Source organism: Ambystoma mexicanum, chromosome 12, assembly GCF_040938575.1.
Source record: "Ambystoma mexicanum isolate Mex_15411 chromosome 12, UKY_AmexF1_1, whole genome shotgun sequence".
Classification (NCBI taxonomy): Eukaryota; Metazoa; Chordata; class Amphibia; order Caudata; family Ambystomatidae; genus Ambystoma; species Ambystoma mexicanum.
Genome location: NC_090936.1, coordinates 197672770 through 197699605, shown reverse-complemented (window position 1 = coordinate 197699605; position 26836 = coordinate 197672770). Strand labels below are relative to the sequence as shown.

The following is a 26836-nucleotide window of genomic DNA, read 5'->3' as shown; positions in this document are numbered from 1 at the left end:
GCCGACGCGGCCAAAGTGAGGTCCATCAAGTCCCTCCTCGGGATGATGTCTTCCTGCATCTACCTCATTCCCATGTGCAGGCTCCGGATGCGCCCGTTGCAAGAATTCCTGGATGCGCGCTGGATCCAGACGACGGGCAGCTTCGAGGAAAGGATCAAGCTCGACGAGAACTTCCGACGAGCCATACGGTGGTGGGGCACCCGCGCGCATCTGACGGCGGGCATGGACTTCCAGACCCCAGCCCACCAGGAGACTGTGACTACGGATGCCTCCCTGGAAGGGTGGGGAGCGCACACCGAAAATCTGCACGCAAAGGGACTCTGGCTCCCGACGGAGAAGTCCCTACATATCAACGTCCTGGAGCTCCGTGCAGTGTTTTGGGCCCTCAGGTCTTTCCTTCCGTCCCTCAAGGGCAAGGTGGTGAGGATCTTCACCGACAACACCACCACCATGTTTTACATCAGGAAACAGGGCGGAACCAGGTCCCCAGCGCTGTCCAAGGAGGCGCAGGACCTGTGGCATTGGGCCGTCGCCCAAAGGATTTTTCTGGTGCCGTTTCATCTGGCAGGGATAAAAAACACCATCGCCGACTCACTCAGCAGGGAGCTGCGCTCGTGCCACGAGTGGGAACTACGGCAGGATCTGGTGGATCGTCTCTTCCGACGGTGGGGCACACCCCAGATCGACTTGTTCACGACGGCGACGAACACCAAGTGCCGGAGGTTCGCCAGCAGGTTTCCCCAGACGAGGAGCATGGGCGATGCTTTCTCGTTCCCCTGGGAGGGCCTGTTCCTCTACGCGTTCCCTCCCTTGACTCTGCTAATCCGGCTAGTCAACCTGCTCAAGAAGTCACGGTGCAGGATGATCCTCGTCGCACCCTCGTGGCTGAGGCAGATATGGTTCCCGGACCTTCTGGACTTGTCAGCGTCCCCGCCGATCAAACTACCGGCGGACGCGGATCTACTCTCCAGGGAAGGAGGCGCCATCCTCCACCACGACCCGAAGTCGCTGAACTTGCAGGCCTGGCTCCTGCAGCGCTAGAGTTTGGAGGATACGACATACCGGCCGACTGCAGAGAGATTCTTGCAAAGGCCAGGGCGTCCTCGACTCTTAAATGCTACGGACACAAATGGAAGAGGTTCTCTGTCTGGTGCCACGCACAGAAGATTAACCCTCTACGGATTACGGCTCCCCAAGTACTGCCGTACCTGCTGACGCTGGCCAAAGCTGGCCTGGCACACGCGTCCATCAAGATTCATCTTGCTGCGATCTCCCGATACACCAGAACCACGGGGCGGACGTCCTTGTGGTCTCATCGCCTGGTGAAAGAGTTCATGAAGGGACTGTTCAGATCGTTCCCGCCGGTGAAGGCTCCGGCCCCGGCGTGGGAGCTCAACGTGGTGCTGACCAAGCTCATGGGACCTCCGTTCGAGCCTCTGCACTCGGCTCCGTTGAAGTTTCTATCGTGGAAAACTGCTTTTCTTGTGGCCATCACCTCCGCACGACGAGTGGGAGAGATCCAGGCCCTTTCCTGCAAGGCCCCGTACTTGACTTTCCACGACACGAGGGTAGTGCTCAGGACGCACCCCTCCTTCATGCCCAAGGTACCGTCGGACTTCCATCTCAACGAACCCTTGGTGTTGCCTGTATTCTTCCCGTCGCCTTCGTCGCCGGCTGAGAGGACTTTGCACTCGCTGGATGTAGCTAGAGCGCTGAAGTTCTACGTGGACCGCACGAAGTGTTTTCGGAAGACGTCACAACTCTTTGTGAACTTTGGACCTGTCAATCAGGGGAAGGCTCTCTCGAAGGCTTCCATTTCCAGATGGCTCTCCGGCTGTATCATGTACTGTCATCGGTTGGCAAACCGACCGCTGCCCGGCCGTCCGAGAGCCCATTCCACCAGAGCGATCGCAGCTACCACGGCGTTCCTTTCTGGTGTGCCCCTGCTGGACATATGCAGGGCTGCTACGTGGAGGTCGACGCACACCTTCACGAGATTCTACTGCGTCGACCGGGATTCCAGGGAGGAGTCCAGGGTCGGCCAAGCAGTGCTGCGCAACCTGTTCGCCTGAGGTGAGCCTGGTGAGGAGGTAAGATGCTTAATGTTGAGTTTGATGCTATGCTTAATGTTGAGCCTTTGCCACCTCCCGTGGTTGTGCATGTGTGTACTGCTATGTATTCTTTATTCATGAGCATGTGAATCCATGCCAGACCCCATGCTGGAGAAGGAACAAGTTACTTACCTGTAACTGTTGTTCTCCAGCATGGGTCTGGCATGGATTCACATGCGAACCCTCCCGCCTACCCCTCTGCGGCTCTTCACTTGGTCATACTGCCACTTCACGTGCTTCCAAATCTGAAGATGGCTGCCAGAGGCGGTGCTTAGGTAGAGGGCAGTCATTGGCTGTGGTCAGTATGACGCAGAGACCAGTGATTGGTTATTACTACGAAAGACAGATCAGAAACGAAACTGATACTGGTTTTTTCTTTACCGAGGATTCCCAGCCTGACGACGGGGAATATTCATGAGCATGTGAATCCATGCCAGACCCATGCTGGAGAACAACAGTTACAGGTAAGTAACTTGTTCCTTCTGAACTTAAGAGGCTTAAATGTTTGTGCCAATTAGGCAGGATCAACAGAGCACAGTGAGCGAGCCCAAACCAAACAAGGGTTGCTTGAGGGTGGTTCTCACTCCCAAGAAAATATTTGAAACATTGGGTTAAAAGTATGCATTTTACAGCACTTTCTTTGCAAAATTGGGTAGAAATCCATACAGTTTGCATTTGGTTTTGTATGGAAGCACATGGAAATTTCCAATAGTTGCAAACCACAAATTGTGCATAGGAACATTTTCCAATACATTTCATGCCGCCTTTCCACGCGAGATATGCTAGTATACAAATATATTCATGCTGGTTGTTCTAATTATGTTGATGCAGGCTGCATCAATATATGCCATTATTACCATGTACGGACTCCCAGCTAGTAAAAATGCCATGCCACAGAAGGTATATCCACGCTGGCTGTGTACCATAAGTGTTATTACTGGCTAGATTGGTCTACATTCAGTGTGGGCCTATTTAGCCAAGTAGTATGTTTGCTTTAACCTCAATGCATAGTCCTGTGCATCAAGGGTAAAGCAAAAAGAGCACTGGCAATGCTAACAGTTTTGGCATTCGTGTAGGCATGGGAAAGGCACTTCTGTATTGGTATTAGCTGGCCATTGATAGTGCCAGTGCAAAATGGTTTGAGTACCTGAGCAGCTAATAGCAGTGCCTGGTAAATGCCTAATACTTATACACAAGCCAAAACTGTTGGCTTTGCCAATGCTTATTTTTAAAAGAACTTCAGTGAAAGACACGCAGGGTGTTTTTAAATTGAGTGGCCAAAGGCAGACCTGATTAAGACATTTTTATTACACCAGTTACGTGTTTACAACTCCAATGAAGTCATGAATTCTCAGAAGACTCCTTTGAGAAAACACTTGCAGGCACATTGAGGGCAACATTTGATGGCAAAGCATGTTTAAAGCTAGCTCAAAGAGTTCCAGTGAGGTGGTGTTTTGGATCGGGAGGGCAGGAACTGGGTGAGAATTGCCATAGGGATTAGCATGTCCATGAGAAGTCATTTCACTGTTAGCACCTGCATTCATATCCATACATTTTTAGGTAATTGAAATCGTGATGTGGGGTTAGCACTTGCATGCTAGGGGAGTGATTAGAAGGGTAGTGGTGAAATGAGGTATCTCATTCTCACAGCTTTCCTTAAGTGTGAAGTTTCAGAAATGAAGGCAAGAGGTAGCTGCTTGTAACATTGAAGCTTCACCAGAATAGTCTCATTCGAAATGGGGAAAGATGTTGGTTGCCCCCACACAAAGAAGTTTGCCCCTTCCTCACAGCCTCTGACGTTAGCGCCTCTCCCAACATTTGAAGTGTTAGTCCCCTTTCTCCCCTGACATTTTAGCCTAGGTGCACCTCTGATGCCATGAACTCACCCCTTAATGAAGTGGCCCCCAGGGTGGCTACATTCAGGGGTGGTGCTGAACACACACTCACAAAAAACACTTTCACCCATGCATTCATTCACCGTTACACAACTCCATACATGCATGTATACATAAAACCAAACACAGCATTGACACAAACACCAACATGCACACATGCATTCATACATATACATACTAATTTGATTTAAATACACATATACACTTTTAATTTAAAATTAAAAACACTTACCTTACCTCCATGCACCCTTAAAAAGCATCCACGCAGCCGACACGTAGACATGCTGCCTGACAAGAGAGAACTCCTCTCCCATCAGTCACTGACTGACAAGAGAGAACTCCTCTCCCATCAGTCAGTGTGGTCACGCTGAGCAACGTGAACACACTGACTGACAAGAGAGAACTCCTCTCCTGTCAGTCAGCGTGGTCATGCTGAGCAACGTGAACACACTGACTGACAAGAGAGAACTCCTCTCCCATCAGTCAGTGTGGTCACGCTGAGCAACGTGAACACACTGACTGACAAGAGAGAACTCCTCTCCCATCAGTTAGCGTGATCACACTGACAACATGAACACACTGACTGACAAGCGAGAACTCCTCCCCTGTCAGTCAGCATGGTCATGCTGAGCAACGTGAACACACTGACTGACAAGAGAGAACTCCTCTCCCATCAGTCAGCGTGGTCACCCTGAGCAACGTGAACACATGACTGACAAGAAAGAACTCCTCTCCCATCAGTCAGCGTGATCATGCTGACAACCTGCACACACTGACTGACAAGAGAGAACTCCTCTCCTGTCAGTCATTGTGGTCATGCTGAGCAACGTGAACACACTGACTGACAAGAGAGAACTCCTCTCCCATCAGTCACCGTGGTCACGCTGGGAGAGAGCCGCCAAGACAGGTCAAAGTTGTCATACAGGGGTCGAGCCAAATCCCTGTACAGTTGAAAATGTCTTTGACCGACAAACCATTGAAATGCAAGGGAAGTGAATCTCACATTAAGAAAGAGGAAGGAATTGTAAAGTTTCAAGAGTGAACCCGGCGATGGATGCCAATAAAGAGGGGCGAAGTCTAAAAGTCTCAAATGTTGTGTTGACAAAAGTGAACCGGGCAGAGGACTGTCCATGGAGAACTGTTTAAAAAAAACATTAAGATTTGTGAATGCTAGGGAAGCTATAGTGAACCCGGCCGAGGGAGGCAGAGATTCAAGAGGGGTTGGTGCCCAGAAGAGGGGGACACAGGGGTGAGAAATCATCACCCTATGTGCTACAAGGAAACAAACTTTTACTCTAAATTATAAAGCATCAAGTCTTCAAAGGCAAGCAGCTTTTAGTGAAAGAGACTTAACATCGAAGAACCCGATAGTTGGTACAAAACTGAGGGAGGCTGACGTCTGAAAGGGTCCAAGCCCGAAAGAGGGAAATCCAAGAAGGGGAAAGTCAACCCCCAAGCCCAGTGAGAAAGGAACTGTTTGTTTTGTTGAATAAGATTCTGAGGGGTCTGCGCCCGGAAGAGGGGGACCAAAGGGTGAAGCCATCACCCAACGTAGATGTAGAACAGAACTGTTTGTTTGTTGACTACACCAGGTACTCGAAAGCAAGAGACTTTTGGTGAAAGAGACTTAACCATCGAAGAACCTGATACGTGAAGCAGAACTGTCAGCTCCTGCTGGGAAAGCTCGAGGGTGTGCTGTGATCAGGAGACCCGATTTGGTCCCAACTGAATTCTTTAAATATGAACGGGCAATCTGGGTACCATTATTCACTAGCGTGTGTAACATTATCTCATGGAGTAAGATCATTTCACGCAACTGGACCCAGGCTATCATCTTGCCTACCTTTAAGAAGGGGAACACTGCAGATCCAACATGCTATCGTCCAATTTCCTTAATTGATATAACAGCTAAATGGTTTGGCCGGGCACTACGTGGGAAAATCATGGACTGGGCAGAGACGAATGCTATTTTATCAGATATCCACTACGGTTTCTGTAAAGGCATGGGGACGGTTGTCCAAATCCTGAATTGCTCTTATTTTGAGGAAATATGCCCATGGCTATAGGGCCTCCATTATGTAGTCTCTATGGACTTAAGCACAGCCTTCGACTGTGCAAATTGCGGGAAGCTGTGAACATACCTGAAATCCCTTGGCATGCCGACTTCTTTACTGGATCTCCTGATAGCTATGCACACAGACTTCTCAGTAAGAGTACGTGTTAACACATTAGGGGAGTTATTAGACCCCATAAATTCAACTTGTGGCATTAGACAGGGATGTGTGTTGGCACTGTTGCTTTTTATTTTATTATATCAATTCACTGTTTGCCATTTTAAATAACCTTTCGAGTGATGTGCCTAAGCTAGCTGGAAGACGCATCTTAGTGTTAATGCATGCGGATGATGCCGTACTTATCGCAAGAACGGGAAGGGCCATCCAACAGTTGGTAAAGGGATTACATGTCTGAAAGAGATTTGAAAATAAATTTGGTAAAATCAAAAGTAATGTGTATTGGGACTATAAAACAAGAACCATAATGGCTGAAGGGTTCGCTCTTTTTCGTACTTGGGTGTTATATTTTCGAAAGGCCTTGAGTGGCGTATGCATATTGATTCTCGGGCCAGTAAATGCGCCTAGATTAATGGCTCCATATTGCATTATGGAAACAGTATGGGCGGGCTTTCAGTTAAGCACGTCTTACGTATTTATAAAGCCAAGTCCATTCCGGTGGCTATGTATGGTGCAGCAGTCAGGAGGCATCAGGTGCCTTTGCCTATTCATTGGAAGGAAAATCAGTTACTAAGAGGAATTATGGGGGTGAATCAAGGCTTTCCCAGTTTCATATTACATGAGGAATGGGGTATGATGATTGCCTCTGATCTTTTTCAACTCCAGCCTGTCTGTCTCTGGGGTAACCCAGCTTTATCATTGATAAGGTCATTCATTCAGGATATTTTGGACTGATACGTACTATATAAGTCAAAATGGCTCAATTATATTTGTATGACTTTTTTAAACCGCTTGGTCTGGTGGATTATTTCTATGGCAAATCAGGTGGGGCGGGCGGGGTGATGCTGCAGAAAAACTGACCAAGGACTGAAAGAGAGGCTTGTGAATCTAATAAAAGAAGCAATGCGGATTATCTTAGGATGAATGATCTGGGACCATCAAAACATGTTTTTGTTTCATGATACAAGAAGGAGGACAATCTTCTTTCACTTAAGGTCTAACCTACTTTTTATGAAAGGCACCTTACAGGACAAAAGAAGGAATTGTTTGATTAGGTGCCCTTGTAATCAGCATGATGTGGATGATCAGTTATTCTTCTTGTTAATATGCCCTCAATTACGCAAAACTGCAGCGCAAATATCTCTGCCCATTGTTTAGAAATCAGGGGTTAAGAAGTGCACGTACAGCTTTTAAAATTATTTTATCCCCTCCAAGTGTTGTCTATGCGCAACAAATATATGTTTATCTTGACAAAAATTGGCACATTTACGTCCAAAAAAAAAGAAAATGTTTGTTTAGGCAAAAATAAATTGTTTCAAGAGTATCAAAAGTTGAAGCTTTTAGGACAATGTGAAATCTTGAGTTGTTTTCATTAAGATTTAGTCTTTATCCTTTGAGAAAGTCCTTAGTTAAATGTACTAGGTCTTGTTTGTAAGTTGAAATAAATCCTTGTTAATTTGGGATCTTTATTGGTTTGAAGTCCTTAGTTCAATTCACTAAGTCTCATAGGTTAAGAAAGTCCTTGTAGGTTGAAAAGTCCTATTGAAGTATAGATCAATGCAGTGAGAACTTCAATTTGTAGTGTTCCCTTAGATTCTAATAATGTGGAAACCACGTTCCTTGGCTTGAAAGAATGTTAGTTCCTCAAAACGTGTTTCTCCGCCGCACGGTCGCGGCGGTTCTTCAGGAGGAATATGAGATTAAATATCAAAGGGTGTCTGAGAGGAAGAGGGAGATTATGGTTAGCTTGAGCAGTGAGTCTTATGTTGTTGGTTCTAAGTGGTATGGGTACAAATACAAATACCATATCATATCAGAAAAAATTACTTACAGAATTATGGTCAAGTCAAATTGGTTGATGGTGTTGATTCACTTCAGTTTTAATAGAATGAATAGATTCCGTCTGATCTGGTCTGTAAAAGTAAGAGGCACTATGTTATGTGTGCTTACATTTCAAACTGGTACATTGCTTTGTTGGTTAGAGGTGCAGCAATGATTTAAATTTTTGTCAGCAAGTGGAGGTGTCTTTATCAAATTACAAAGGCTAAGTAACAAGCAATGCTTGAAGTATGGTTTAATGCAGTGTTGGTTAAAAGTGCAGCAAAGATATACATTCTGGTGAGCAAGTAGAGGTGTCTTTAGCAAAATAGGAAAGGTAGGTAGCATAGGTCCGGCTTAAAATGTGGTTAGAGCTCCCACTGAGCATAAGATTAAATCACAACCTTGTTAAGGCAGGCATAGCCGTTAGGCAGGAAAAGATGGGTATAAATGGATGCATTATCAATGCAGGACCAAAAGGGGGTGTTTTTTAGTCCCTAAAAGGCAGAAAGTATAAAAAGAGTAATACTTGAAATACCGCTTACCGTTAGGATTCTAGTGTTCCTTCTCGTTCGTAGGTGTCTGCAATACTGGAGTAACGCTGTGTGTTATGGGCAATGCGAGCGCGCAGCGACGTATGTGAGAAGACGTCATCCGCACGCACGTTGCCGCGCGATGACGTCATTGCGCACACGCTATCTAGGCGTTTTCGTGATGTGGCTAGAAAGCCTAAGGTTGGAGTATCCCGTTGGATAATGAAAATGCAAACAAAATAGATATAGTAAATGTAAAAAAAAGAAAGGAAAGGTAACGTTGTGTAACTTGACATTGATGTGGTTGTTTAAAGAAAATAAGTTTTGAAAACAGATGTATTACAAAGGCTAAGATGGGCAATCATTATAGATTAGAACAAACCGTAGTTTACAATCCTGCATGATGTAAGGAGTGAAAAGAGGTTTTATGAAAGACAAATGTGCATATCCCGATTTAGTTAAAGATAAATTTGCACAGAGTATTAGTCTCTAGCCGTAGAGTCACTCGATGTTTGGGCACTGGATCAGCTCAGTTGTGGGAAAACTCCCACATGGCTTGAAGAATGGAAAATGATTATTGAACACAAGTGATACATGTGTCTCAATTTGATAAGTAGTTCGGTTGCAAGAGATATAGGTGTCCAGCCATAAAGGTACTGGGGGAGACCAGTGTGAAGGCACAAGACATGCTCAATATTCACATGAAAGTACATAGAGTGTTTCATGATTTAAAAGAAAATGGTATCAATTGCAAAATGGATTGTAGTAAGGAAGCAGAGAAATTATGCGTGGTATTACTGCAAGGGTGGAGAATATGGGGGTGTTGAAGAAATTATAGATAAGATGTGATAATGATGAGATTTGGTGATTTAGAGGAAATGGCATATCTCCTGGTCTGTATTCAGACCGGTGTGGCAGATATCCATTAAACAAATCCAGCGTGCTTCTTGTTGTCTTAGTTTGAGTTCCAAGTTGCCTCCTCTAGGGGCAGATTTGAGTTTGACAATTCCGTAAAATCTGATTTGGCTGATCTGAGTGGGTTGATGTGATTCCATAAAGTGATTGGCTATTGGTGATCTTGTATCTTGGTTAGTGATTGCCCGAATGTGTTCACTGATTCTGGTTTGGAGTTTTCTGATGGTACTTCCGATCGAAAGTTTGTTACAGAGACAACTGATGATATAAATGACAACATTACTGTTACAGTTGATGAACTGTTGAATGGTAAAATTGGTGCCATTTGGTTTGGTTATAGTAGTTCTTGCATTGTCCGCATATTTACACATGGAGCATTGACCACATTTGTAGCTTCCTTTGATTGGTTTATGAAGCCACATGGTCTGTGAATTGGAAGTTCCGGTGGAAGTGTCGAGCTCAAAATGTGATGGGCTTAGTTCATTTTTGAGGTTTTTGGCTTTCTTGAAGGTAATGGTTGGTTTAGCTTCCAATATGGTCGTGAGATCGGAGTCTGACTTTAGAATACTCCAGTATTTGGTGAGAGTTTTCTGAATGGTTGAGTTGTTCGAACTGTAATTTGTGATTACATTTTTTGTTCTGTTTGAATCGGTTGTAGTAATATTGGTATTAGATTTCACTTGTAGCAATGATTGACAGGTCCTGGTTAGTGATTTCCGATAACTGTTTTTGACAAGTTTGGTGGGATATCCTCTTGAGATAAATTTATTCACTTTTATTGTTGCTTTTTGTTTGAAATCATCTGTTTTGGTACAGTTCCTTTTGACTCTTAGAATCTCACCATAAGGTATATTGTGAATGATATGTTTTGGGTGGCTGCTTGAGGCATGGAGTATACTGTTGACAGCTGTTGGTTTGGTATAGAGCATTGTACAGATGGTGTTGTTTTCAATGTAAAAGGTGATGTCCAAAAAATTGATAGTTGTCTGGCTCTGTTCTGTGGTTAATTTTAAATTGTAGGTGTTGTGATTCAGATAGTTGAAATATTCTTTAAATGCTGACATTGGCCCGTTCCAAATCAAGAAAATATTGTCGATGTATCTTGTCCAAAAATTATATTGTTGAGGTGGGTAAATGAAGGCAAATTCTATTTCAAATTGATCCATGTAAAGATTGGCGTATGATGGGGCGTATTTCGCGCCCATGGCTGTGCCTTGTATTTGCCGGTTAAGAGTTTTGTTGAAGGTAAAGATATTGTTCTGTAGTATGAATTGTAACATTTCTAGGATCATGTTGTTGTGATCATTGAGTAAAATAGAACGGGTTTTCAAAAAGTATTCTGTGGTTGTGAGTCCTTTATCATGCAGAATACTTGTGTATAATAATGTTACATCCATGGTTATCAGCCAATAGTCTTTGTTCCAGGGCATGTTGTCGGTTAGTTGAATGATGTGCGTGGTATCTCTGATGTAGGATGCTAATGAATTTGCCAATGGTTGAAGCTGATGGTCTATGTACTCCGAGATGTGTTCTGTGATACATCCGATACCATTGATGATAGGTCTGCTTGGTGGTAAATTAGTGAATTTTTTATGGATTTTTGCTAGAAAATAAATTGTTGGGGTTATGGGATGTGTTGTGATCATATATTGGTATTCTTCTTCGTTGAGTAGTTCGAAATCTTTCTAGTGACTACTCATGATTTGCCATCTTTCTCCAATTTTGATGAATGGGTTGTCATTGATTATTTCGTAGCAGGTGCGGTCTCTTAAATGGGTTAGTGCCATCTGTATGTAATCATCAGTGTTACATAACACTATGTTTCCACCTTTATCTGATGATTTGATGGTAATTTCAGGATTGTTCTTGAGATTTTTAAGTGCTTGGGTTTGACTAGGTTTAAGATTGTTCCATTGTTTGGTTTTGCCATATCTATTGTCTTTGTTGCTGATGTAGATGTCTCTAAGTTCCTTTTGGACTACTTTGCAAAAAGTATCAATGGCATTTTCTGGAGGTAAGATGGGTGTAAATTTAGATTTGTCCTTGAGTTTAGTCTCTATTGCTAGTCCTGATGGGATGTTTTGTTCATCTATAAACTGATCCATTGTGTATTGATGATTCTCTTCAGTAATGTTTATAAGATCCACGGTGTGTTGAACATGTCCGACAGACAATTCTGATGGTTCCTGTGTTTTTATAGCGATGCGTTTTCTGATTTCCATATTGGCAAAGAATTTCTTCAGTTTGAGTTTTCTGCAAAAAATATGGAGATCGACTATTGTATTGAAATAGTCATAGTTTTGATCGGGATAGAAAGTAAGTCCTTTATTAAGTGCCTGGATGAGTGGTATCGATAATTCTGCTCTTGAGAGATTGATAAGTAGGTCTTGCGTTGGGGTAATGGATTCTGAGATCTGGTCTGCACTCCTGTTTTTTCTTGATTTGCGTTGAGTTCCTCCTCTATTGCCGCGTTTGGTCCTGGTTGAAGAGTCAAGATAGGATTTCTTTCTCCAGGAGTTCTTAGATAGTTTCTCATATGTTTCTGCTGTTGAAATTCCTCTAAAAAAGAGGAACCATGGACATTATATTGTGTGTCTTTGCTGGTTGTTGGAGTTTGTTATAGGTGCATTGGGTGGAGTTGGTAGGGATGAACTTCTGTCTTCTAATTTGCTATCACTTACTGAGTCTGTGTCCGAAGAGAGTGGGGTTGCAATAGGTTTATTTGGCTTGGTAGCATTTGCTGGTCTTCCCCTTGATGCAGTTGTGGGTCTTTTATTAAATGTATAGACTCTTTTAAATTTGTAATCTAATTCGTTTCGCAAAAAGTGTCGTTGTTTTTTTATTTTAATTTCTGAGTATTTGTCTATGATTTCATCTAGTATCTCATAGTTCTTAAAGGTTTTCTCCGTAATGTTGAGTTTTTCTATATTTTCTTTGACTTTAGTGATTTCTTGTATTAATCGAATATGTTTGATTTTGGCATAATTGATTAATCTGTGTATCATTTCATTGGAGGTAGTAGTTAGCAGTTGTTCCCCATCTTGAATCTCTTCAATGTCGTCTTCAAATGGAGGAAATATACATACTCTAAATCCACGTGGTATACGTCCTATTTGTAAATACTTGTCCAAAGATTTTATTTCCCACCAGCAGGTAAGTTCTTGTTTAAGAAGCTTTTCTTGTGTTAGAAATAGTTGTCTTAGTGAAAGATTATTACTGTCTGGCTTGGCTGCAGGATTTTCTGATAATCCCGAGAAGATACGTTCAGCTTCTTCCTCTCGTTGTTCGAAGTTTCTAATCATAGTACCTAGACAAGAATAGATAATGAATGATAAGTGACTCCTTTGAAGCTGCCCACTGCCGACGAAACTGAGTAGAAAAGAGGGTTCAGCCTTTGAAACAGTGTTGGCGCTCTAAGTGGAAAATATTGCAAAGATATAGAATGGTAATGATAGAGATGCTGCAGTAGAGGGGTGCCGCAGAGGCTGACCTGGGCTAGGACAAACTTGGAAGAGAAAAGCCCTCCTGTTGCGCTTCTCGAAGTTGAATTAAATACTGAAACAAAAATGTTCAGATTCCTTTTAGTTTTATTTAAATTATAATTCTGACAAAAATTGGCACTTTTACGTCCAAAAGTAAAGAAAATGTTTGTTTAGGCAAAAATAAATTGTTTTGAGAGTATCAAAAGTTGAAGCTTTTCGGACAATGTGAAATCTTGAGTTGTTTCCACTAAGATTTAGTCTTTATCCTTTGGGAAAGTCCTTAGTTAAATGCACTAGGTCTTGGTTGTAAGTTGAAATAAATCCTTGTTAATTTGGGATCTTTATTGGTTTGAAGTCCTTAGTTCAATTCACTAAGTCTCATAGGTTAAGAAAGTCCTTGTAGGTTGAAAAGTCCTATTGAAGTTTAGATCAATGCACTGAGTACTTCAATTTGTAGTGTTCCCTTAGATTCTAGTAATGTGGAAACCATGTTCCTTGGCTTGAAAGAATGTTAGTTCCTCAACACGTGTTTCTCCGCCGCACGGTCGCGGCAGTTATTCAGGAGGAATTGAGATGAAATATCAAAGGGTGTCTGAGAGGAAGAGGGATTTGAGGTTCTACCCGAGATGTGCAGCTCGCAGGTCGGAGTCAGCGTGGGGCCGCTGCAGTCCCTCGAAGTCCCAGGAGGAAGCTGAGGTCTGGGAGACCAGGATGGTTGGCGGGATGGCTCAAAGAAGGGAGAATCATGAAGAAGAGTCTCGGACCCCCACCCACAAACTTAATCAAGGCATCTTTATAGTCGCAGTACCTGGTAGGATAGTGTACCAGGCTGGCTGCGACCAAAAAAGTAGTCTTAGGTAGTAGTATAGTAATAGTAGTAAAGCAAGAAGAAGAAAAAGTAAAAATACATAAAAGGAGAGTCTGGGATTCACACCCATATGAAGAGAGCCAAAGCACTCTTCATGGTCACAGTACCTGGCAGGGCGGTGTACCAGGATGGCTGTAAAACAAAGGAGAAAGCCAGAGGACTCTTTAAAGGCACAGTATCTGGGGGAAACTAGTGCCAGGCTGACTGGGAAACATACTGGGAAGAAACTAGGGGAAGGGAAGCATCCTCTCTAGTAATTTGTACATACAAGACAAAAGCAAGAAAAGGGAGGTATTGTCATGATGCCCGCTCCCGGGGAGCCGGTTCAAGCCCTGCGTCCCCGAAAGCGGACATGCAGTCCCCAAGGAAGGACCCAGCAACCCCATATAGGGGCCCTTTGGACAGTGTCCTGGCGCCTATGGCGCCAGGCTCATAAAAGACATCAGTCCTGGCGCCATAGGCGCCAGGCTCATTATGGGAGTGCTTGGGTGCACTTACCTGATGCAGACCATGCTGCAGGATCCCGGCCTCCTTGATGCCTGAAAGGAAGTACTTTACCTTTGGGACTAATTTACCATCCGGGCGTGGTCGGGGAAGGATACATACCTGGAACTTCTTCCAAGGCTATTTAAACCCCACCCGAACAGCCACTCGTGCTTCGCGTTGTTCTGCATCTAGCAGCTGGACGCTCACCGTGTCTGCTCCTGCATCCTGACTTCTGCCACGCCTGCCAGCATCCTGGATCACCTGCAAAGGAAGAGAAGAAGAGAACAGAAGAAGGAAAAGTCCTTACCTGCTAAATCCGCATCCCGGAGATATCTCGCCGACAATCCTGAAAAGGAAGACTTTTATTTAAAAGCTCATCGCGTCGATCGCTGCAGCGCCGCATTCCACTCACCTTTTCAGGGCAGCGATCATCCGGATTCGCAGTCACGCCCCAGCGCCTAGGGAGAAAAAGACCAGAACAAAGGTGAGAGAGAGAAGGGAATAAGGAAAGCTAAATCTCCATGTTAAGACTTACCAGTTGATTCATTCCCTCTTTATTTCGGGGCCGCGCCGCATCCTGGCATTTCGGGACCCCGGCCCCTAAGGGGAAAAAGAGACATCAGCGTTAATGAGCGAATGAAAAGACATTACCAAAAAACGCTCATTAAAGACTTACCTGATTTCTACAAGGATTTCACCTCTCATCTCGGGTCGGTGCCTGTTCCCCGGCATTCCGTACCCCGGCCCCTATGGGGAAAAAGACACTAGCATTAGTATATTAATGCATGGACACAAGGGGAACCTCTTATCAAAAAACTTACCTGGAAGCCAAGCAAGTTTGGTTCTCACCAATCCGAAAATCCAGTGAAGTAACTGGATACCAACGCGCCCCTGCATCAGAAGCAGGATGGAGAGCTCGTCCTTCCAGACCCTAAGAAGGATACTTCTGCGTGCCAGACGAGCCAGATTTGGGGCCCGGTCCAGTCCGTCTTCCAAACCCTGCGCATCACCTTAGAAGAGGTCACAGCAGCGCGAACCAGGCCAGCGCCTCCGTGGGAGTCAGGTGAGCGTTACAGAACGCGAAGCCATCCTACAAATTCCCACCCAGGCGCTATGGAAAGTTCTGAGACTGATCAGTTGGCCCAATTACTGGGGGAATTACGGGCCGAAGTACATGCCGCTCGTCAAGAGACTAATGCCCTCAGGAGGGAATTAATAATATCAAAGGAAAGAACTGATGACCTGGCCAGACAACTTTTGCAAGGTCAAGCTGGGCAAACTCCTCTACCCGGTTCCGGAGGGAACCCCGCTCCTGTGGTTTCCAGTAACCCTGTGCAGATTAATCTACCTGGAAACATGCCGCTGGCCCCACCCGATCGCTTTGCTGGGGACCCCAAACGATTCGCCGTATTCATGAATCAGTGTCGTTTGCACTTCCTATGCAGACCTGAGGCCTTCCCTAATGATCAGACCAAGATAGCCTTTGTATTGTCATATCTCAGCGGCTGCGCTGCCGATTGGTCAGTTCCACTGGTTACTCAAGATGACCCGATTCTCCGTGATTTTGAAAGGTTTCAAGCTAGCATGGAAAGGTTATTTGCTCGACACTCTCAGGGGCAGGCTCTGGATGACGAACTTCTATCCCTGCAACAGGGCAATCAGGACCTCCTATCCTATATTGCAACCTTTAATAGACTAATTGTGGAAACGGGATGGCCAGAGGATAAAAGAGTCGCGTTGTTTTATCGAGGCCTACGCGGAGAACTTAAAGATGTCCTGGCCCAAGTTGTAAATCCGCCCCAAGAATGCACAGAGTATATAGACTTAGTGGTCCAATTGGATAACAGACTTCAAAACAGAAAAGCAGATCGGTCCAGGTTTGAGACCCGGGTGTTGGTCAAGACCCATGCTAATCCCAAGGGAGTTGATGTCTCTGAGCCTATGCAAATTGGAGGGGTTAAAGGACCCTTAACTCAAAAGGAACGTGAAAGGAGGCGGCAGTTAAAATTATGTCTTTATTGTGGGAATTCTGGACACTTTCTACGAGATTGCCCGGCAAAACCGCCCCGAAAGGCGGTAGGAGCCGCTGATAAAAACCATGAAGACTCTGTTTCGGGAAACGACTGCGCCCGACAAGTTTAGGGGTCCGCTTGCCGAGCTTGAAAACTAACTCTTAGACCTCGCATTTCATTGTGCCAATGGTTCTCGGAGATCCAGAACAGCCTAAGCGGTTGCATGCAATAAAGGCATACATCGATAGTGGGGCTATTGGAAACTATGTGGATCGTGAATTGGTCTCTAGGATTAACCTCCCTCTCCATCCTAAAACCAGCAAAGATTTCATCACCACAGTCGATGGAACTGAAATTGCCTCTGGACCGGTAACATTCCACTACTGAGGTGACTCTTATTGGTCCCGACGGTCATCGGGAGGGTGTTGTGTTTGATGTAATCAAGGCTCCACAGTTTCAGGTTATTCTTGGAATCCCTTGGTTAGAGACACATAATCCTCGAATTGATTGGCGAGCTAAGAGAATAACCTTCCCGGATTGTACACAAACCTGCTACCCAGAAAACCTAAAGATTAATCTAGCATCTGTAACCTCTACCTCAATGCAACTACCTCCGGAATACCAAGACTTTTAGGACGTCTTCCAAAATGAACAGGCCAACACGTTACCTCCTCACAGATCGTACGATTGCCAAATCAATCTGGTGCCCGGTGCACAACCCCCTTGTAGCAGGATTTATGCCCTTACCGAACCTGAGAATCTGCATTTGAGACAATATTTGGATCAATACCTAGCTAATGGTTTTATTCGCCCGTCAAAGTCCCCGGCATCCTCGGCTTTGCTCTTCGTGCCCAAAAAAGAAGGCGACCTTAGAACTTGTATCGATTACCGCGCATTGAACCAGATAACGGTTAAAAACCGTTATCCTCTGCCTCTGATCCCTGAACTCCTTTACCAGGTGAAGGACGCTTGCATATACACCAAGTTAGATCTCCGGGGGGCTTATCATCTGGTACGAGTTAAAGAAGGCGACGAATGGAAAACTGCCTTCCGTACTAAATACGGATTATTCGGGTACCAGGTGATGCCTTTCGGATTGTGTAACGCGCCGGCTGCCTTCCAATACTTCATGAATGATGTCCTTCGGGAACTCATCGATGTTTGTGTTGTCGTATATATCTATGACATTCTGGTGTACTCCTCTTCGGAATCTGATCACAGAAAACAAGTCAGGGCAGTACTTGAAAAACTGCGCCAACACAAACTATTTGCTAAATTGGAGAAATGTGTTTTCCATACCACTTAAGTCGAGTTTCTAGGTTTCAGCCTGACACCCAAAGGAGTCCTTATTGGACTCAAGAAAAGTGGATGCCATCCTCAAATGGCCATCACCTAGCTCTGTAAAAGGGGTTCAAAGCATGCTCGGCTTTGCCAATTTCTATCGCAGGTTTATCCTGGAATTTTCACGCGTGGTACAACCCATTACTGCACTCTTGAGGAAAATTTTTTGAATGGTCTGAAGAAGCCGAGCAGGCCTTTCAGGATTTAAAAGCTAAGTTTACCTCCGCACCTATATTGAAACACCCGCGTCCAGATCTCCCTTATGTCGTCGAGACTGACGCATCCAGCCTAGCCATGGGAGCTGTCCTGTCCCAAAGAGATCCCGAAACCAACCAACTGCATCCCGTAGCATTTTGGTCCAGAAAATTCTCGGCACCCGAGGTTAATTATGCAATCACGGACAAAGAACTGTTAGCCATTAAGTCCGCTTTTAAAGCCTGGTGGCATTATCTGCTTGAAGCTCGACATACCATCACAGTGATCACTGATCACCGGAATTTACAGTATTTGAAAACCGCCAAGGCTCAGTCATCACGGCAGCTCCGATGGGCTTTGTTTTTCGCTGAATTTGATTTCGTGATTACCTATCGACCTGGCTGCAAGAATGGCAAAGCAGACGCCTTATCCTGAATTGGAATGGGAGAATCTGATACAAACTCAGAACCAGTACCGGTAATTCCCCAACAGAGGATTCTAGGTATGACTTCGTTACAGACGCTTGAAGACATTCAAGCCAGAGTGAAACAACTCCTGGACCCTACAACCTTACAGGATTGGATACAAAAGGGATCAGACTTTACCATAGATAATGGTTTACCTTATTTCCAAGGACGCTTATTCCTGCCACATAAGGAATTACACAAACTAGTTATTTCCGGTTATCATGATACAATAATAGAGGGACACCCCGGTATTGCCAAGACAGAGGAAAAGGTGAAACGACAATTTTGGTGGCCCTCTTGGCGAAAAGATGTTAAATCTTTTGTGATGTCCTGTGGTGTTTGCGCCCAAAATAAAAGTCAAAAGAAAAGACCAGCCGGTCTCCTTCAACCTCTAGACATACCGCCAGCACCCTGGCACACCCTATCAATGGATTTTATAACGGACCTGCCTCCTTGTTCGGGGTACAATACTATTCTGGTAATTGTGGATTTGTTTTCCAAAATGGCCCACTTTATTCCTTTGAAAGGTTTACCTTCAGCTTCTGTTCTAGCCAAAGAATTCCTCGAAAATATTGTTCGGCTACATGGATTCCCATCTATACTAATCTCTGACCGGGGAAGCCAATTCATTTCCCACTTCTGGCGCAAATGTTGTCAAGTGGTGCAGATCGACGTAAGATTATCGACCAGTCACCACCCTCAGACCGATGGTCAGACCGAGAGGACAAATCAGACCCTTGAGCAGTACTTAGGGTGTATGTTACAGCAATCTGAAAAGCAACTGGAAAGACATTCTTTGGATAGCCGAATACGTATATAATAATTCGGTACACTCTGGAACTGGCCACAGTCCTTTTAATACTTTGTTTGGGCATCACCCTCGAACCTCAAACCTTAACTCACCTCAGAACCTCGGAATGCCTGCAGTAGAACATCTGCATTCTACAATTACCCAAGCCTTCAAAGAGGCAACTACGCATTTACAGCAAGCCAAGAGAAAATACAAGGAGAATGCTGATCTACATCAGAGTGAAGCACCTCCGTATCAGATTGGGGATCAAGTGTGGTTACCACTCAAAGGGCCTCGAACTTTTAACCCAAAATATCTGGGACCTTATTCTATTACGACAATAATTAACCCAGTGGCTGTTAAACTTGATTTACCAGCTAGTATGCGAATTCACCCTGTTTTTCATGTGTCACTTCTAAAACCAGTGGTACCCAGAACCCGACTACTCAAACCTCCAGAACCTATTCTAATAGATGGGGAGCCCGAATTCGAAGTGAAGAACATTTTAGACTCAAAAATGTTTAGGTCAAAACTGTTATACCTAGCATGTGCATGCACCTCGATAAGTCAGGAAATTCCACCGATCTTCCCAGACAAACCAAAACCCCCGGAGGGAACAACCTTGGGAGGGGCCTTGGGGGGTGGGAGTGCTGTCATGATGCCCGCTCCCGGGGAGCCGGTTCAAGCCCTGCGTCCGCCATAGGCGCCAGGCTCATTATGGGAGTGCTTGGGTGCACTTACCTGATGCAGACCATGCTGCAGGATCCCGGCCTCCTTGAGGCCTGAAAGGAACTACTTTACCTGTGGGACTAATTTACCATCCGGGCGTGGTCGGGGAAGGATACATACCTGGAACTTCTTCCAAGGCTATTTAAACCCCACCCGAACAGCAACACGTGCTTCGCGTTCTGCATCTAGCAGCTGGACGCTCACTGTGTCTGCTCCTGCATCCTGACTTCTGCCACGCCTGCCAGCATCCTGGATCACCTGCAAAGGAAGAGAAGAAGAGAACAGAAGAAGGAAAAGTCCTTACCTGCTAAATCTGCATCCCGGAGACATCTCGACGACAATCCTGAAAAGGAAGACTTTTATTTAAAAGCTCATCGCGTCGATCGCTGCAGTGCCGCATTCCACTCACCTTTTCAGGGCGCCTCCATGTTCAGCAGCGATCATCTGGATTCTCAGTAACACGCCCCGGCGCCTAGGGAGAAAAAGACCAGAACAAAGGTGAGAGAGACAAGGGAATAAGGAAAGCTAAATCTCCATGTTAAGACTTACCAGTTGATTCATTCCCTCTTTATTTCGGGTCTGCGCCGCATCCTGGCAATTCCGGACCCCGGCCCCTAAGAGGAAAAAGAGACATCAGCGTTAATGAGCAAATGAAAAGACATTACCAAAAAACACTCATTAAAGTCTTACCTGATTTCTACAAGGATTTCACCTCTCATCTCGGGTCGGTGCCTGTTCCCCGGCATTCCGTACCCCGGCCCCTATGGGGAAAAAGACACTAGCATTAGTACATTAATGCATGGACACAAGGGGAACCTCTTATCAAAAAACTTACCTGGAAGCCAAGCAAGTTTGGTTCTCACTAATCCGAAAATCCAGTGAAGTAACTGGATACCAACGCGCCCCTGCATCAGAAGCAGGATGGAGAGCTCGTCCTTCCAGACCCTAAGAAGGATACTTCTGCGAGCCAGATGAGCCAGATTTGGGGCCCGGTCCAGTCCGTCTTCCGAACCCTGCGCATCACCTTAGAAGAGGTCACAGCAGCGCGAACCAGGCCAGCGCCTCCGTGGGAGTCCGGTGAGCGTTACAGGTATTCCCTCAACATTTGGATGAGGCAGGAGACAAAACCAATGGGATGGGAATCAAAGCCCCCTGTTGTTTTGTGAACATTTTTGGAACATTGAAAGAAGGAAGCCTCTCATTGGACATTCGAAGGGTGAGACAACCTGGGGAGTAAGGTTGTCTTTTCTTTTGAAGTTTTTTTGTTGCACCATTTTGGAACTTTGTTTTGTCTGCTGGAAAAGAACTTTGAGACAAAAGAAGATCCCCTTTTCACATTAGTTTGAGTTGAGGTGGGAGGACTGGAAATAGGATTTTGACATGTCTGTGTACTTATTACTTTGGACTATCCTGACGGACTCCTTTAGAATAGTCTTTCAAGGCAGAGAAACCCCTCTTAGTATTGGAGACAGGAAGGTATTTCCCCAACCCTCATTTATTTAATAAAAGTCTTTTATAACAATCATGCCACCTGTGTGTCAGTCTCCTACCTCCGCACCCTTACAATTGTTCCTAATGGGCAGGTGGAAAGCCACTCAAGCCTGCCTCTCTTCCACCCTTGTGTTCCCTCCATGTCTTCTTTCGTACCTCCCGTTACCTTTGGGATTTCGGTACACCACCGGAGCTTCCTGGGACTGGGTTGTCTCTCCAGCTCTTCAAGCTTCTCTCCTCTGCTTCTGCAGCACAGCAACAGCTCTGCGCTCTACCTGATTGCTATGCTTTCTTTTTCAGCTTTGTGTTCGGGCCTGCTCTAGCTGGAAACATGGAGAACTCCCTCAGTGGTTCGCCTGCGTCCTCCACTCTTCGGCAACCACGGTCAGGCAACAGGATTTGATACTCCTGCTTTGGATGGTTTCCACACCTGCTGCCTCTCCCGGCTGGATTTGACCAAATATTCAGTATTTTGTTCTTATTCATTTAAACATTGTTGCGAGTTCCACCATGGTGGTTTGTCAGTCCTTTGTTGTTCTTGATAGGTTGATCATCATGCTTCCTATGGGCCACCTCGTACCAGTACAAACACAGTGAGTAATCGTCATGTCTTCAGTGCTCTTCTTTGTCCTTGTACCTTCTGTTTTGGCTATTTCTCCTACACTACAGAAATACATGTGTCTACTATTAAGGGAATGATTTGGGAAGTAGGTTTAGGGAAGATGACCCTAATTTATCGTCCTTATCCCCAGATGGGGAGTCCCTCCCCATGAGGTCCTCCTGCATTAAACCACCCATAGGAGGACTATTGGTTAGCAGTTGCATCTCCCTAGCCTCATGGGGTCCCCCTTGGGGAGAAGTGACGATGCCTGGCGAATCGTCACAGTGGTCCAACTTCTTATCTAAAAGTCTTTCTATATATTTTTTTTTTGTTTGTCCTTTCCCGAAGTTCTACTTTTCTGCAACCCTTTTTGTCAGTGATGGTTAAGTAAGACTGCAGTGTGAGAGGCTGTCATTCAGGCTTGAGCATCATTCCTCATCACCAGAGCAGTGCTGGGAGGCGCTTCTCTGATTGGAACACTAGTCATTCTTCAATCAAATCCTGTGATTGTTTGGAAAGTGAGCCGCAGCAACAAAGAAGTGATCTCCCAAACAAGAAGACCTTTATCCTGAAAGTGTCTTTTTCTCTGACATGCACAAATTGCTCAGCAGTGCTTCTCAGAGTGGTGAAAGGCATGAGTCTCATCTGAATATCAGGATTTCGCCGACATCCCATCACACATCTCAACATGTCTCGCGCAGATCTGGATAAGAGTTTCCTTTTTGTAAGAGGACTTCTCTTGATATATTCAAAGAGGTTAAGAAAATGCCCCTGGTCTTCACAGATAAATTGATAAAAGACTGTTGGGACTGAGATTCCCTGCCATAAGCTTATTATTCTCTGCTAGCATCACCAGTCGTAAATCCAGCTCCATCTTGGAATGAGGTTGTCAGAAGGGACTTAAGTAAATCTTCTAATATATGAATTCAAATCGCACACTAACCAGGCAGCCATTTGAACAGCAGCCAAGCGAAGACTCCCATATTTCTCAGACCTTTCCCAACTAACTTAATCACATCCTTCATGAATAGTGCCTTCTTCTGCCCATAGTATTACTTTTCATCTTGGAGAGTGAAGCTCCAGAAGACCTGACAGTAGCGATCCACTATGGGACTGGGTTGGTCCGGCCACTACCAGATGTACCTCTCGGAGGGTTGTTGAGGAAGGACCCTGCTGGGACATGGTCCCCCCATTAATGAAGTAATGGATCATCCAAGAAGCCTTGTAAGCCCCACTAGGGTACCGGAGCAACAGCCAAGTCCAACTGAAACCCATACATTTCACACAACTGCAGCCAGGAGAAGTCATGCTCCAAGTTTACCTAAGAGACAACACGAGAGAGAAGGCACGCACACTCCACACGCTAGTTCTCCCACTGTAACTTGAGCTTCTGGAAAGCAGACACTCTGCTTTACACTACAGCAAGGCTTACTACACGCAAAGTTATTCCAAGATGGGGCTGAACACACCTTGAACACCTTGCTGGCCCACATCAGCAACAATCGTGACTAATTACCCATTATGCAGAACGAATAATAACATTTATTTAATTGAATAATTTCAGACTTGAGAATTTAAACTAAAATGGTACATAACCTATAAGGAGAGGGATTAGAAGTCAAACCCCCATTCACAAAATATAAAAGTAGCTGGGAAAAACTCCTAAGGGAAGGGAATCACTGGGGCAGACATACCTGCACATTCCCTCTTTCCAGATTGTGTGAACCCCGAAGGAAGGAACGAGAAGAGCGGCACCGCCCGAAACAAGGCTGTAACCATTTGGAAGAAAGTGGAAGAATCAAGATTGGAATCTGTGCACATGTTGAGGTCCTGTTAAGGGAAGCTGACCAGTGTGCTTGGAATTTCACTCCTATGGCCTGGGTGAATTAGAAGGACAAAGTCAGAGGTCATCCAACTGTGACCCAAGGTAAATGGGAGAAGGATTTGGACCCTTGGTAGGAGGGTGAAATAATATTCGCCCTCTGACAAATACCATGATGATGGCTGGTAGATACCCATTACATCTTTTGAACCTCTTGTACCAAACCAAGGTCTAGGAGAGACCTGTTGAGTCCTGCACATAGCTAAGGTATAGGGGGGATACCTGTTTAGAATCCTGAAGTAAGGTCAGGGTGAGATCTGTTGAGAATCCTGAAAACAAATCTAAACAGTAGGAGAAACCTCTTGGGAATCCTGACCAAAACCAAGGTCTGGGAAGGACAGAGGAACTCAAAGGCAGAAGAAGCCCTCTAGTTACTACTATAAGCCTGGTGAGGAGCCTGAATGAGAAATAACTTTGAGGTGAAAAACATTGGAGGGGTTTTGGAAGAGCAAGGTAAAAGCAGAGGCCAGATGGAGAGACAAGACTGTTGATAGCTGCTACAGAGGAGTACTACAGTTGTGTTGCATTAGAATAGGGATTGACGTTCAAGAGTATGTTTCTGAACTTTTTCTCAGGGCCAATCTTTGGAACATTTGTATCGTTAATGTAGGGTACCCTAGAGGCTAAGGGCTTGTTAAGATAAGGTGTTGGAACTTGACTTTTCCCATCCTGTTGGTAGAAATGTACTTTGTAGTGTAGGGTATCCCATGGAAAGACAAAGACGTGGAAGGATAGGTTACAAACCTTATAATGTGGATTATACCCACCAAGGGTGCTGGGTACCTGCAGGAAACCCTCACTCTTTGATGATCTACACAACACGCTGTGTACTTTAGAATAACCTGTATTGTGTATGGTTCTTTCCCTTGGCACCTATAGGCCTTTATACAACCACTACACATGGTAACGACAACCTTTTTGAGCCACTAAAATCAGTTCCATGTGTATCATTGCATGGCCTACCACTTCTGGTCCTTGGTGGGATAACGACACCTCAGAAATCTGTGTCCATCCTCAATTGCTAGGTACTGTTGAGTATCCTGTTATAAGGTTGTGACTTTTAAAAGTATCTTGTGCTACAGGATGAAAGTTACTTAATTCTAACAGTACTTTGCCGGGTTTTGGTAGTCTTATCCTCCCAGCATCTGAAATAACATCCTTGAGTGTCTATATGTTACAAACTTAACTGTTCTGCTGCAGGTGTCGGCAGTGTGAAGATTTTTGTGTGTCCATAGTGTTACATAACTAACTGCCAGGCCAGTAATTATTATATTCTGAAGCTGGGGAGCTGGTTTTGCAGGCGTTACATAGCTCATGTATGTTAAGCATATTTCCAATGCCAGGCCATTTTAACTGGCTCAATTAAAGCCAGCAAAATAAAACTAGGCCATTTTAATTATTCAGAACTGATGGATGAAGCATTAAAATAATGGGATGGACTCTTGCTTAGACTGCTATTTCATATGTTAATCAGTGATTCCAATGTTTTACTATAATGCACTAGGGCTGTGAATGAAAATAGCACAGTTACTATCAGTGGGGAACCTTTCCAGTGTACACTTTGAGAGTATTTTCAACTTAAAGCAGCGTAATTGTAATTTTGACCTGGTACATGTGTCCGGTTAATATCAGTAATATATTGTTGATTGTAACCTGCAAAATGCATTTTGGTTGAACTTCACTAGCACACTATTTAAGAAAAAGTGCACTAGGTGCCAACATATTGTGTCTGATCTGCTGAGTAGGGGCAAAAATAAGTAGCTTATGTAGCCCGGCCTGTAACAATTCATTAGACCATTAGAGCATGATTACAGAATATATATGGCTGACTGAGTTTTTCTTTGTTTTCTAGGGACCTATTTTGCAACAAATGCCATGTATTCTAATCCTTATTGCAAGGAACGCGAGAAAAATGGAGACGCTCTAAAAGTACATGGAGTTACGCAAGAGCGGAACTGTGTGTCAAAATGGTGGAAAACCATGTTCCTTGCAAGAGTGCTTGTTGGTGAATCGGCCGTTGGACATCCTAATTACCTGAGGCCTCCTTCAAAAGATGGTAGCATTGTCAATTTGTTTGACAGTTGTGTGGACTCCATCTACGATCAGAAGATATTTGTCATTTTTGATGCCAACCAGATCTACCCAGAATATGTCATTGAGTTTGTTTGAACTTTGAACAGTAATCTCCGTTGAAGATTACCGTTTTTCTGTGGTCTGTGTGCCAGAAGAGAATGAAGAATCCCTGCAGTTATGAAATGAATGGATATTTATTTCTTCTTGAACTGATAAAGACATGATGACTTTCTTTTGGATCGATTGAATGCAATTGTTTGCACATATGTTCTTTTAATACACTTTGTTTACACGAATTGTCTTAGTTGGCATGACCTATACAAACATTAACGTTGACCTGTGTATTAAATGCAAAAGAGGTGCCCTTTGCAATGAAGCCGCAATTTGCAACCAAAATAAAATGCAGCACGTTGCCTAATCTGTGTCTAAAGAACCTTGTATACATTAGTGTTTCCATGCATTTTATTGTTAATTTACAAAGACAGCTCTAAGGATCTTTTATTGCCATCTCAAGTCACAAACACAATAACCTGGCCATCCTGGCGGATGGAAAGAGAAACTGGATTCTCATGAGCCCAAACATTTAAAATGGTAAACGGAAGTCTCAAGGCACCAATATCTAGCAGTGTGTTAATGTTTCAATTCATTAAAATGCCATCCTTACGCTCTCTCTGTTATAATGTTATAGCCAGCCATGGAATGTTCATAATCTTCTGTGTCCTTATAACACCACATTGTATAAAATAAGGCTCATCTGTTTTAGGCCTGGATGAAGAGCCCAAGCTATTTTGTCTGGGGGAAAAACACACAAGGAAGGAGTTCTGATTGCAAAATAGCATGTGCATGATGCCAGAAGAAGGTGCACCACTTTTCTTTCATTCATTGTTCATTGCATTTCTGCCATGAAAGAGTATGT

At 44.5% G+C, this 26836-nt stretch overlaps 1 protein-coding gene across 2 annotated transcripts in view; it reads left to right on the top strand.

The window, feature by feature from the left end:
* PARP11 (poly(ADP-ribose) polymerase family member 11) overlaps positions 1–26338 on the top strand; it is a 331373-nt gene extending 305035 nt beyond the window's left edge. For both annotated transcript variants that reach the window (XM_069628296.1, XM_069628297.1), the window contains one exon: positions 25700–26338. In XM_069628296.1, coding sequence (XP_069484397.1) covers positions 25700–26016 — 317 coding nt within the window. In that variant the 3' untranslated portion in view covers positions 26017–26338. The remainder of the gene's footprint in view (positions 1–25699) is intronic.
* Positions 26339–26836: the final 498 nt, after the last annotated feature.